The 12,584-nt window shown below is 44.3% G+C and overlaps 1 protein-coding gene across 1 annotated transcript; it reads right to left on the bottom strand.

Annotated features, from left to right (window-relative positions):
* Positions 1–66: 66 nt before the first annotated feature.
* Positions 67–12,579, bottom strand: SRP68 (signal recognition particle 68; the record flags this gene model as incomplete). Its single annotated transcript, XM_010721389.3, has 16 exons — positions 67–494; positions 929–981; positions 1,814–1,889; positions 2,298–2,427; positions 2,672–2,766; positions 3,270–3,429; positions 3,732–3,796; positions 4,120–4,218; positions 6,919–7,059; positions 7,325–7,407; positions 7,786–7,895; positions 8,081–8,163; positions 9,044–9,239; positions 10,175–10,288; positions 10,832–10,898; positions 12,564–12,579. Coding segments are annotated over 16 exons (1,716 nt in total), but the record flags the coding sequence as incomplete, so codon positions are not given.
* Positions 12,580–12,584: the final 5 nt, after the last annotated feature.

The raw sequence follows: 12,584 nt of genomic DNA, 5'->3' as shown, positions 1-12,584 counted from the left end.
CCAACTTCTCCGAGCAGAACGGAATTTTTCCGTGCTCCAAATTATTTTCAGCTATTTATAGTGTACTTAAAGTTTCTGAACAGATTGCTTGTCTTTAATACACCAGGAGAGAGTGTAAGTGCACAGACATACACACAGAACACAGGGAAGAAGATGGTAAAGCCTCCCCCTCTGTTGGTTTCAGGTGCAGATATTTATGTCTTAGAACCTCTTGGAGCTTTTCCTTCAATACAGATTAAAACCTCTGTTCCTCAGAGGGGTCCTGGTTAACTTTTGAATCCAAAGATGCCCTTTATGTATCCTGTGAGGCCACTCTTGGCCTTCTGCTCCACCTTGTCCTCCAGAGGTGGGAAAGCAACATGATTAAGGGCCAGGTCAAAGAACAAGGGTTTGCATGGGATGGGCTGGAAGCCCGGAGGGAAGTGCACGAGGCTGACTTGCTTGCTGACTAGAGAAGGATCCAGACAGAAGGTCTCAAACCGTTCTGAGAGTGGCTGAAAGAGAGCAATGCAAAAAGGCAAGTTAAACACAGCCAACAAGCCCATCAAGCACAGAGAAATTAACAAAAGCTGAAAATCCCACTTGTGATAGCTTGGGCCCTTGGGAATGCTTTGATCCCCTCTCAAAGCCTTGCTGCAGCCTTACTCTAGATAACCTCCTCAAACACATGGAGCAAACTAACCAAACAACAATATAAAGTGGCACGTAGGAAGCTGCAAGCAGCTCCAAGCTGAGGAACTCCACCCTGTCAGCCACCTTCAGCACTCACAGAAGGAAAACAAGAGGATGAAAACCTCTCACCCACTCTAGTCATGACAGAGCTCCAATTAACCTGACATTTCTTGATTTTAAGAGACACTCAGGTAACAGGCTTAAAGCAATATTCATTAAAGAACACTTCTTTAATTTGACAAGTCTTAGCTCCTACCTTGCCATCCTTGACCAGAGATGGAGACTCAGTCTCAGGATTATCATTTGCATCTGCAAAATTAAAGAAAAGGTGGTAAGGATAATAAACAAGATCTTGGTGCAAGGGAAGAGTCAGCTGTTCCCTACGCTGAGCTATGAACCTTGCTTTCTGGGATGTATGAAACAGTATTTGTGGTAGAGGCAACTTGCTTTCTAGACAAAGAGAACCATGTAGATTGAGTAACAGTCACCACAGCACTCCAGTGATGGAGAGGCTCTCCATGTCACAGCTGTAGAAGCTCCTGAAAGAAGCACCAATTTGAGTTAAGCACAGAGATAATGAAAAGACAACACTGAGGCAATAAAAGACAGGGCAATTTGTCATTTATCTTTTTCCAGCAGCAGGCCCTGCAAAACCAGCAGCTCAACAAGTCACAAAGTTCATCCATCCCCCTAAAGCTCCCCTAACCTGGTCCACACTCACATTCTCTCCCTCTCTTAAGCACTTTTCCCAGATAGGCAAATATAAGGTAAGGTCAACGAGAGCTAGTGCTAGTGTCAAGGAAGTGGTACATACTGAATCCAATTTGTTTGCAGGAGGAAAATTAAACACTAAACAAAGTATTCTGAGCAGGTTACCAAAACAGATGCATGTCCTGAGGAAGCACATTTGCAACTCCAGGCAGGGAGCAAGATGCCAAGCATCCAGTCAATGGTTGCCTAGCTGCACTACAAACAGACTGAAAAGGCTAGAACTGGAAAGAAACAATTTTCAGGAGCCTCCATAAGTCAGAGTTTATGTGGAAAACCATTTGGAACTTCAGAAATGAAATAGAAGAAATGAAATAGCTGCAGGGGAATTATTCAAGAGAAGTTATAACTCCGGTATAATTCTAGAACTCACCCAATATAGCTGCTGCTTGCAAGGAGTATTTCTCTGCATTGACTTGAGTGATCAGATCCTGAACATCAGGCAGCTCCTAGGGCAAGAAAAAAAATGAAGTGAAAGCCTGAAACATGCCAGAGTTAGGGTAAAAGTAAAATCTGACAAGGAACTGATAAAGGCTAATAAGCCTTTCCAGAAGAGGACGAGCTCCAGGACAGCCCTTAGGGAGCTACAAATATAGTATGACAGAAAGCATGGGAAAGTGCTAGGGAGCTCTTACAGCAAGGCCACCTCCTCCAAAGCACACGGCCTGTCAAAACATCTCCACGTCACTACAAAGTCTCAGTATAGTAGGTCAAGAAGTCATGCTCATATTATTAATTTAGCTACTTTAAGATCAGCCTTGAATTTTAATGGCCTGGTGTCTAATTGACAATAAATACTGGGCCAAGGCTTTCTCATTAACTTCAGCTCCACTCTGCACACAGGATTGGGTTCCTACCTTCAAGCTGTTTGTAAAAGCTCCAGCTCCTGACTGAACTTCACCAGCGTATTTCAGCACTCTTTCATATAAAACCAGAGCTTCACTCCACTTCTTGACCAGTACATAGGACTGTGCAATGAAGAAACACCTGCAACAGTAAAGAGTGGATCCCTGATGTGACTGTATTTGTCATCCATACCTTTTACAACTCAAATCCCTGCTAACAGAGCCCATTAAGGATGTCTGGCCAGCTTCCCCTTAGCAACCACTCTTCATTTCACAAAAGGGCAGAGGAAACTGCATCAGAGTCCTGTAATGTGCATAAAGCCTTGGGATAACATCCTCTGAATATGTAATGCCTGCCAGAGGACACCTGGCTGTTTCTCAGTCACCTGTAAGCTTTGTACACAAGCGTCTTCAATCCAATCTCTTTTTGGAAGTTCTTGTCCTCTTCCAGGCCAGGAAGCTGTGTCAGTTCCACGAGGTTCTGTGCAAAACAGAGTAACAAATCCAGGCATTGTTTTCCTCTGGAATCTGGAAAGCTGACCCTTTTAATACTCAACAGTACACTCCCAGGAACATAGTTTCCAGTTTTCTAATTATCAGTATGCTAATCTTACAAAGGACACTCACTGAAACTTGTACATGTTTGCCCTCAGGACAGATTTCCTGACACAAATAGGAATTAGGACAAAGACTCCTAAGATTTCACATGAAGTAATTCTTTCCTAAGACAGCTCCTTTCCCATTCATAACCTCCTGAGCCACAGGCTCCCACAGTGAATTGAAAATGTATGTGAGAAATTGAGAAACTGCTTATGAAGAACAAAGTACAGGGCTTTTTTAGCTGCTACTTTCTCCAGCCAGCAGAAACTAAGGCAGCTGTATAAAACAGACAGAAAAACTACTGGAAAACTGCATTGGAGGATAAATGAGAGGGAGGACAAACTGGAAGGAGGACAAACTGGAGGGAACCCACTCTGCAGGTACCTGTAAAATGATATCATAGAGACGGATCAGGTCCTGAGGCCGTGGTGTGCGTTTGCCATCCTCTTCTGATCGCTGCTGCTGCAGCAGTGCCTTCTGCAGGGACTTTGCCATGCTCTCATTGCGCTTGATGGCGGTGGACAACTTGATGTAAGTCAAATAACTGCAAAGAGATCTCGTTAGCAGGCTGTCGGAACTGCTCAGACATGGCTCTGTTCTGCAAAGACTCCTCCCCCCATCCAAGCTGATACTAGTAGGAGCAAAAACATCTGAAAGGTCAACGTGGAAGTCTTAAGTAAAATATTTTCAAAGCCACATGAATCAGATCCTTATCTGTACAGTCATCCTTTGAGACCTGAGAGGTCCGAGACAAAAAACTCATAGAACAAAACAAACAGAAATAAAACACCGACATAAGAGTGTGATTTCTTCACGCTGGCACAGGCAGCAGTGTTTGCCCATTACCTGTGTAAGTACTGTATGTTGGACACCTTCCCAGAATCACCTTCCAGAGAGTGTTCCCGTTGCTTCTGTGGAAATTGGGGACAAAATACTGTGTGACACACTTACACAGGTTGCTGGCAAGAGAAAACATCAGGAACAACTCAAGGGTCAGGTAAATCACAAAGCTGAATCAACTTTGGGCTTCTACATTGTCATTCACTCTTACCAACTCTGAATATAATCAGATCAGACGTAGTAAACTATTTGGAAATTTTTAGTAAAGAAAGTCAAAATAAACATTCTTGCTGTTAAACAAGTTAGACAATAATGAATCAGTCCCAAAGCAAAACTATATTTAAAAGGTATATTAGTAAAGTTAAATGTAGAACCACTGATGTTTGGTGTTTACCTGGTCTGGTTTCAGGTCTTCCCGAACTGCCTGAATGGCATCTCTGCACTCACTGAGCAAAGACTCAAACAAACGTTCCCTTGTCTCCTCATTTTCTGCCTAAGAGAAGAGCAGAATTAAGACATTTCTCTATTTTGCATCCCATAATACAAGTGTTAACAGAGGAGATTAAAGCAAGTTTCTCCCAAACTACGGCATTAACACCCATGGGCAGACAGAACTCAAACCTGTAATACAACTTTATGGGACCAACTGCCAGGAGTTGGAACAAAAGCTGTAGGGGAGGTGGTCAGTGCCCAGAGCTCCACAGCACTGCAGGCCCAGCACAGGCAGCTCTGCTCACCTCATCCTGCAGCTGCCAACATCCCAGCAGCCCACAGCTGCTCTGAGGTTGGGCTGTGCTGTGGGAAAGGCCCAACAACAGAAGAAGAGCTGAGCATTACTGACCTGGCAAACCACCAGTGCAGATTGCTCTTGTTATGCTGATTTAGCTTTTCTCTTGTGGTACAAACACGTAGATGATTATCTTTTCTACACTCCCACTTGAGTGATGCTCAGTGGCAATTATTAGTTTGTTTGAAGCATTTTTTTTTTTAAGCAACCCTGTATTTCAGTAGCATGGGTGAATGAGTTGTGAGTCGTTTTCTGCTGTCACTACAAATCTGATCAAAACATGAAGAAGTGTTCGGCCTCCTGCCCCCCAAAACAAAATTTGGAAACACCTTTGAAGAAAACAATAACAAGCTACCACTACCACACAAAAATCCAAGGAGAAGCCTGATTTTTGCCAAATGGACTGGCATACCCAATTAAACAACGCGCCCAAAACCACTCTGACTGATTTGGTAAAATGAAACTGCCCAGAAACAAATCCCAACCTCAGCAATTGTAGGAATGGTTAACCTGGGAAGAGCAAAATTTAATGCAATTAACTTGAAACTGGCCAAAAAGAAAAAAACAACTGCCTAAAGACATCTTTGCTTGTATCACTTTCAGAAAAGCTGCACAATCCCCTCTTTTCAGAGCTTAAGTTTCTGTGAAAAACTGCTGAGCTTTACCATTCAAAGCCTCTCCTCTTGTAAGGTTTGCAAACTTATGAAGGAATGTTATTTTTCCTGCCTCACACAGCCTCACCTATCTTGACCTAAAATGAAGGTGCGAGGGGTTCCTGGGGTTTTGGGTTGGTTGGTTGATGTGTGTGTGTGTGTGTGTGTGTGTGTGTGTGTGTGTGTTTTTGCTGCAGGAATGTTTAAGGTGGGATCGACTACTGAGAATAACCAGAGACAAGTCTGGCAGCATTCTCAGCCTCACCCAGCAGAATGCAGCCATCTCACTGCACGCACAAAAATGAAAACAGACAGAGAGATCACCAGTCAAGCACAAACAGGAGAGGGCTGGGCCATGCAGTGAAACAAAGGCTTTCGTTTCTAAGCAGAAATTGCTAAGGTTAAGCAGGTTGTGCATGTAAATACGTTCATGCTCTGATTTGCAAGAAACCAGATAGTAAAACTGAGAAACAAGTGCACCTGCTTAGGGAGAACCAATGGGGCTCTTGAACTCATGCATTCAAGTCTACAAAAAGGATGACAGAAACAATTTTAAGCTTGGAGTTGTTTCTCCAGTTGCCAACAAGACACTGAAGGCTGAGAATCTCCACCTTTACTCAAAGCACATCCAGTGTGTTTGTTTCTAAACAAGCTCTGAGGAATGCTGTCGATACACGACTTTCTGTTAGTCCTCTGAGCTGAAAGGTGCCAAAGATCCCAGCAATGACAGCTCATTTAGGTGAAGCTGGACTGTCCATCACAGCTGACCCACTGACTGCAGAACAGCCAAGCTCCAGCCCTCTGGTAATGTAAATACTGATCTCTGTGTTCAGCTCTCACCACTGCTAGTTGTGACGACACAATTCCTGTTTACAGAGGTTCCAAGGACCGCAAAGCAAGACTAAAGATTTCAGATTGCTGCCTTATAGGACAAAGAGGGCAGCTTCACTGACACCATCCATCTGCTGCTCTCACAGGATGGGAATTAAAGGAGGGAACAGTGAACTCTAAGCTGCACTTCCACCTGCTGGCCATACCAATGTACTACCTACTGAAAAATAGAACTCAGCAACACCAGATTCATTACAGCCTGGCAAAATGAGTTAACACTAATGTTTCCTACCCAGCCCTACCCTACCTGCCCTAATACTTCTTAATACTATCTCCTGCTCCTGTCCTGTCGTATACTTTTGTGAGATTTTCACTTTATCATTTAAATTAATATTTATCCTCAGTTTTCTCCTGTTGATGTGCAGTTTTTTGGTGCTCCATAAAGCCCATCATCAGTGGCAACAGCTGCTACTAAAGACCTCTGCACTGCCTCCTCCAAGATGCTGCCTGCAGAATACACCATCTGGACACCACAGAAAAGTCCTGGCTGCAGTATTAAAAGCATGCATACTGTGTGCCTCTGGAAGAGTTACATTTGAGATGAATTTGCCTCCTGACATTTACCAATCATTTCCTGTTTTGGAAGATCTGCTTAAGGCAATAAGAGTGTGCTCTAAACTTCACAGCAGCTACCTCGTCTGGCAGAACTGCTTTTCATTGCTGGAACGAGGTGATCTTTACAGAACATTTTCTTCTGCTTGCTGTTCAGTTGGAGCAGTTGAGCAACATACTTCTCCACTTTTAATTTTAGCCTTTTGATCACAAGTTTGAGAAAAGGTTACAGCCCAGGCATTAAGTTTTACCTCACAGGCTGAAGTAAAGAGGACAATTAGAACAGACATTGGAGATGGTTCTGAGTTACCTGGACAATAGCAGCTTCATTGTCTGCCAGGCCCAGTAAGAAGATCCTCACTTTGTCTATCTTCACAGGAACAGTTCTTCCTCTCCACTCCACTTCACTCATTGTGGCTGCCTGCTTTGCTCGAGTTTGGGTAATCAGTGCCTGTGGAGAATGGACTGAGATGATGAGTCCAAACAAATAATCCAGCAAATAATCCAAACATAAAGAATCTGGAATCGATTACAAGGAAATCAAAAGGCTTCTCCCCCCACTTCCCCAAGAGTGTGGCTTCCCACAGATGAGCTTACTCATGCTCTCCTGATATGGTGTGTGGTGTGATATGGCTCTTGAGCGGTGTGCTGCAGCAATATTTATGCTCAAAGAAGTGATATTTGCATGCTTGGGGTTCAACTATTCAGGAAGTTACCTCCAGTTTTTCTGCAAGAAGACCTTCAGTGCCACCAGACCTCAGCCTCATCTGCATCAGCTCATTCATAGCCGACTGGTCACCTGTAAGATTTAACACATCAAGATGTATTTCATCTGAATTCAGAAGTTATTTTAATAAAGACAGATAACCAACACATCTTATACTGGAGAACTGGAGATTTGTGGGCAAGAAGGATATGCATATATTTTTATTCTGGCTTCATATGCAAACTACTGAAAATTAACATTTTGTCTTAAAGAAAAAAAACAACTTGGAAAATTAACATATTTCTGCACAGCTAAACTGACCCGAACAAACTACATATGTGTGGGGAGAGAGAGGGGGGGTGCATATCTATATATAGCCTTGCTCCTATGTCACTTAGACCAGTATTTAGAAGCCAAGTCAATATTCCCTTTCCTTTTGTGCCTGGAGGTGAAGCACCCCACTTCCCTTACCAATATTATAGGCACAGTAACGAATGTTGGGAGAGATCTCCTCCACACGCTGGTTGTACAGCACAGCTTGTTCTTCTGTAAAAGCATTGGCCAGCTTTTCATAGATGGTCCTAGCAGAAAGAACACACATTAACACCACAACGTTACGTCCATAATCTGGAGAATGCTACTCTTCTTCAGCGGTACCTCCTGGTTGAATGCAGTTACCTGATCACCTCACAGCTATGGTACATGCAGCCATCAACCCACAAGGTTTATCCCCATGCTGCTTATTAAACAAAGTGAGGGAACTCACTTGCACTTGTTGAAAGCCTCCATCGCTGCTTTCCACTCCTGGTGCTCAAAACGAAGCATCCCTGTGAGGTAAGCCATGTATGCCTGCAGACAACACAAGGGTAAGCAAGCTGATCTTCCCAAGACTGATAGCCTGGTCTGTACCACCTTTAGCATAAAGGCTGCTGTGACATCTAGAGTAAGTGACCATCCCTTAGTCTTTTTGTCTGATCTTCCCACAGAAACAAAGTGATTTAAATTACACGTTACTGCCTAAGGAAGAGTTTGTTGTTGTTTTGTTAGACTGACATTTAAAGGAGATGAAAGAAAACATGTTTCTTGCTAGTTATATAATCAACACGGCCCACAAATGTCACAAGACATCTTTTCCAACAGCAAACCACAAAACAACCGTTTAGCTGAGTACCACTGCAACCCTTATTCACAGAGTCCAGCTCACAACACAGCTGCTTTCTGTGTTCCAGAAACTGAAGCTTATATTCCTGGTGTCTACTCTGGGACATCAAAGAAGCAGATAACAGGTAAGTATAGTCTATAGGGCTGTGTTGTATCAACCAGGCTGGATGTGGCTCTGGGCAGCCTGGTCTGCTGGTTGGTGACCCTGCACATAGCAGGGGGTTGGAACTGGATGATCACTGTGGTCCTTTTCAACCCAGGCCATTCTATGATATGATTCTATGAACTTATTCCCTACCAATTCTTTTTACTGTTGCTTTTTAAAGTAAAGACAACCACTTGACACACATAAACAACCTAAAGTCCTTGGCCTGGCTGGTGTCATTGTTACTTCTGCAATCCTAGCAGCTGCAAGAACCAGTGAATCCAAGCATGGAGACATCACCCAATTCAAGAAACAGCCCATTCTGATCACCTGCTGCTAGGTGAGGGTAATCTCTTCACCTAAAATCCAGAAGTTCCCTCTTTGGCTCGAGCTGTAAAACAAGACCAAAGCATCAGTGAATACCTGAGCTTCCAGCTTTGTTTTGGCATCCACTCTGTTACTCTCACACAGCCTCTCCAGCTCCTCAGCATGTTTCACAGCCTTGCGCAGGCGGGACAGCAGGTGGAATCGTTTGCGAGGCTCTGTGTTGGCCTCCTGTTTGAGCTGCATGGCGTAACTCCAAGCTCTCTCTGCATCCATCAGAATCAACAGCAAATACCTGCAAAGAGAGGAAGATTAATGAGAAAACGATGACGTTTAAGCAAGTACTGCCACATCACTGACAGCTCTTTCCCAAGCGACCCGTAATTTGGCCAATAAAGGACTTTAGCTTGGCTAATAAGAGGTATAAATTTTTATTTCTTAACTTTATGAGAACATAAACTTGTATTATCCTTATCTCTTCTTCTGTATTTCTCATTACAGAAGTGAAGGAAGAGATTTTGATACAATTCTGTAGCAGCACAAACACTGCTAAGACAAAAGGATCTATGATTTCAGATTGCTTTTCAAACAGGCTCAAAATGAGTGAACACATCTGTGAGCCCCACAATTAATGCTGTAATGCATCTGACTTAACAACACCAAGAAAAGACAACACAGCACACGTTTCAAGCGTTTCTAAAAGCTGGGAAATGAGCCCAAGCCCCTGGCTATGCCCACATATCAAACAAGCATTCTGCCAGGTGTTGAAAGTCTACATGAAAATGGCAAGCCAGTGTTTTTGTTCAAAGGGAATGGATTGTATCTCCAGTCACGTTCTTGCTGGCTGCAGCACTTGAATTATCAGCATTCATACGCCTCCCCTAGGTGCATGTTTTCATAAGCACTTCCTCTTTAATACCCAGGTAACCTTTACTGCCTATGAAAAGAACCCATTTCAATGACTGTAAGGTTAAAAAAAAAAAAAAAGGACTGACTATTGCTACTCCTTCCCCACTTATTCACAAGATGAAAGCAGTACATGAGCAGTTCCCCTCCCCTGCACAGCAGCCAGAACATTCATCTTTTATTAATATCAACAGCACAAATGTCTTCACAGAAATATATCTACATATACTGCACAGAACCATTTTCTACTACACCCACATGAAAATAAACGATCAGGAAGAGAGCAACCATTCACTAACACAGGATTCCATCCAGCAGCCATACCTGTTGTCTGAGAGGATCTCTTCTGTTACCTTCTTCCCAGTGAACTTGTGCCTGTTCCCCATCTTGAAGTTGAGAGTTTTTCGGAGCCGCCTCAGCCTACGGGAGCAATAACCCCTAAGGGAAAGAAGAGGACAGTCAGTCTGGCCACAACTGTGCATATGTTTGCTGATCTCTCCCATCAGAAAAGCAAAGTCGCCACTAAAGGCTGAGCCAGGCATTGTTTTAACAACTGAGAACTTCATAAGGTGAGAGGTATTTAAGAAACGACCTGTAAACCAGTGGTTAATAAACAGAATAAAAATAGGAGGATGTGCAACAAGTCTTGATCTTGAAAGATCAGAATAATGTTCGCCCTATTGTCTAATTTCCTTATGTTTGCTCATTGAAAACGTGTGCAAGAGCACGGTGAGGTGTTAACAAGCTCTTAAAAAGCAACTCTAAAACAAGAAACAGTATTTATACTCCTCAATGGAACAGTCATAAGAATTAAGCTTCATTAGGAAAAAAAAAACACAAAGCAAATTTACCTGGCAGACTGATTTTGCTGACTGCTACAGCAGGTTTATATTTTAAATGTCATTGTGCCAATAAAGCAAACCAAGTCACAGCAGCTGTGAGACAGACAGCAACTCCAAGACATCCACACTGCTCACTCACCTGTACCTCTGGAAGTCCCCATGCCGTAAGCCGTGCTGCTGCTGGGATTCCTTCACAATCTGAAGGACTGGGATTTGTGTTAAGGCAGGCTGACAGTGCAGCATGCTATCAGTTCTACATTCTATCCCAAAAGAATGCAGGAAACTCTACAAGTTCCATTAAGCAAGTACGCCCTCAACAGAGACTGGTGAAGAGCACCCAAAAACTCTTCAAAGACAAAAACCCACAGTTGTAAGAAGTGGCTGAAAGAACCATTCCCACTGCTTACCTGGAGCTTTATGTCTATCATGACAGGCAGGACTAACACATATTGCAAGCATCTCTGTTTACAGAGGACCACAAGAGTCCTGCTGCTGGCACACTTTGTTACCAGCTAAAAAAATTAACTAGCAGAAGCATCTGGGCTACTATAACTGACTGCCCTAGCTACACTGCAGCACCTCCCATCTTATCTGTGACAGTTACATTTACACAACTGGAGCAGGGCAGCCTTCCTGCCCTTAAACATCCCATCTCTCAGGAAAAGGAGACATGTATTATACAGTGCTGAGCAGAATCACTGCTGCCTATCAAAAAGTCTCCACAACTTAAGCACCGAAAGCCTGCATTAGTAAAAGAGTCAGACTGCAACGAATAGGAGGGCACACATTCCTCACTCCTGATGTCTGCCTAAGATTTACCACTAGATATTAGGAAGAAATTCTTTACTGTGATGGTGGTGAGACACTGGAAGCAAGGTTGTGAATGCCACCTTCCTGGAAGCACTCAATACCAGGCTGGATGGGGCTGTGAGCAACCTGGTCTAGTGGGAATTGTCCCTGCCTATAGCAGGGGGTTGGAACTACATGATCTTAAAGGTTCCTTCCAACCCAAACCATTCTGGGATTCTAAAAAGATTTTTTCAAACTGTTTTCTTAGCCTGTGCCATTACTTCCTGAAGCCATATCTTCTATTTTATTCACATTTGCTGGTTTAGGTTTTCTCCCTGACAACACCAGAGAAGCTGTGGATGCCCCATCCTTGCAGATGCTCACAGCCAGGCTGGACAGGGTCCTCAGCATCTTGATCTGCTCCAGTGGTTGGCTGCCCTGCCCACAGTAGAAGGGTTGGAAATGGATGATCCCTTCCAACCCAAACCACCCTACGATCCCACCACAGCAGTGGCTGGGTCTGCCTCCTGCTCTGCAGTCACACACATACTAACATCTGCCATATGCTGACCTGAAACCCGCAGCCTCGTTTCACGTGGATCACCCAGAAGGTAAAACAGCACAACCACAGCTGTGCAGCTGGACAGGTTTCACACACATACAAAGCTGCTTTCCATGCCACATCACACTTCAGAAACTCAAATCCAGAGAAGCCAGTGTGCCCTGTTAGCACATCCGTTACATTTATCCACTGCTGCCCCCTTCAAGCATTAACATCACGACCACAGCACGCAGCCTGGCGCTCAGCTCTGCTCCGAAGGCTGACGTGTGCCTGGGAAGGAGCTGCGAACAGAACAAAGCCACCGTTCAGAGGACCAAAATCAAATCCAGACAGAAGGACTCAGCCCAGGCCACGCAGCCCCGCTCCCTGCACCCCTCCCGGCCCCTTCTCCCCGTCAGAAAAGGCCCCGATGCTGAGGGAAGCGGCCAGGCCCGATCCCGCCACGTCCGCACCGCCCCGCAGGGCCGGGCCTCGCGCATCCCGCCGCATCCCCTGCCTCCCCCAGAGCTCCGAAGGATACTCTCCAACCCCAGGCTGTCAC

The sequence above is a fragment of the Meleagris gallopavo genome, chromosome 20, assembly GCF_000146605.3.
Source record: "Meleagris gallopavo isolate NT-WF06-2002-E0010 breed Aviagen turkey brand Nicholas breeding stock chromosome 20, Turkey_5.1, whole genome shotgun sequence".
NCBI classification, from domain to species: Eukaryota; Metazoa; Chordata; class Aves; order Galliformes; family Phasianidae; genus Meleagris; species Meleagris gallopavo.
Note: the sequence above shows the minus strand (reverse complement) of the source record. Positions and strands in the feature narration are given on the sequence as shown.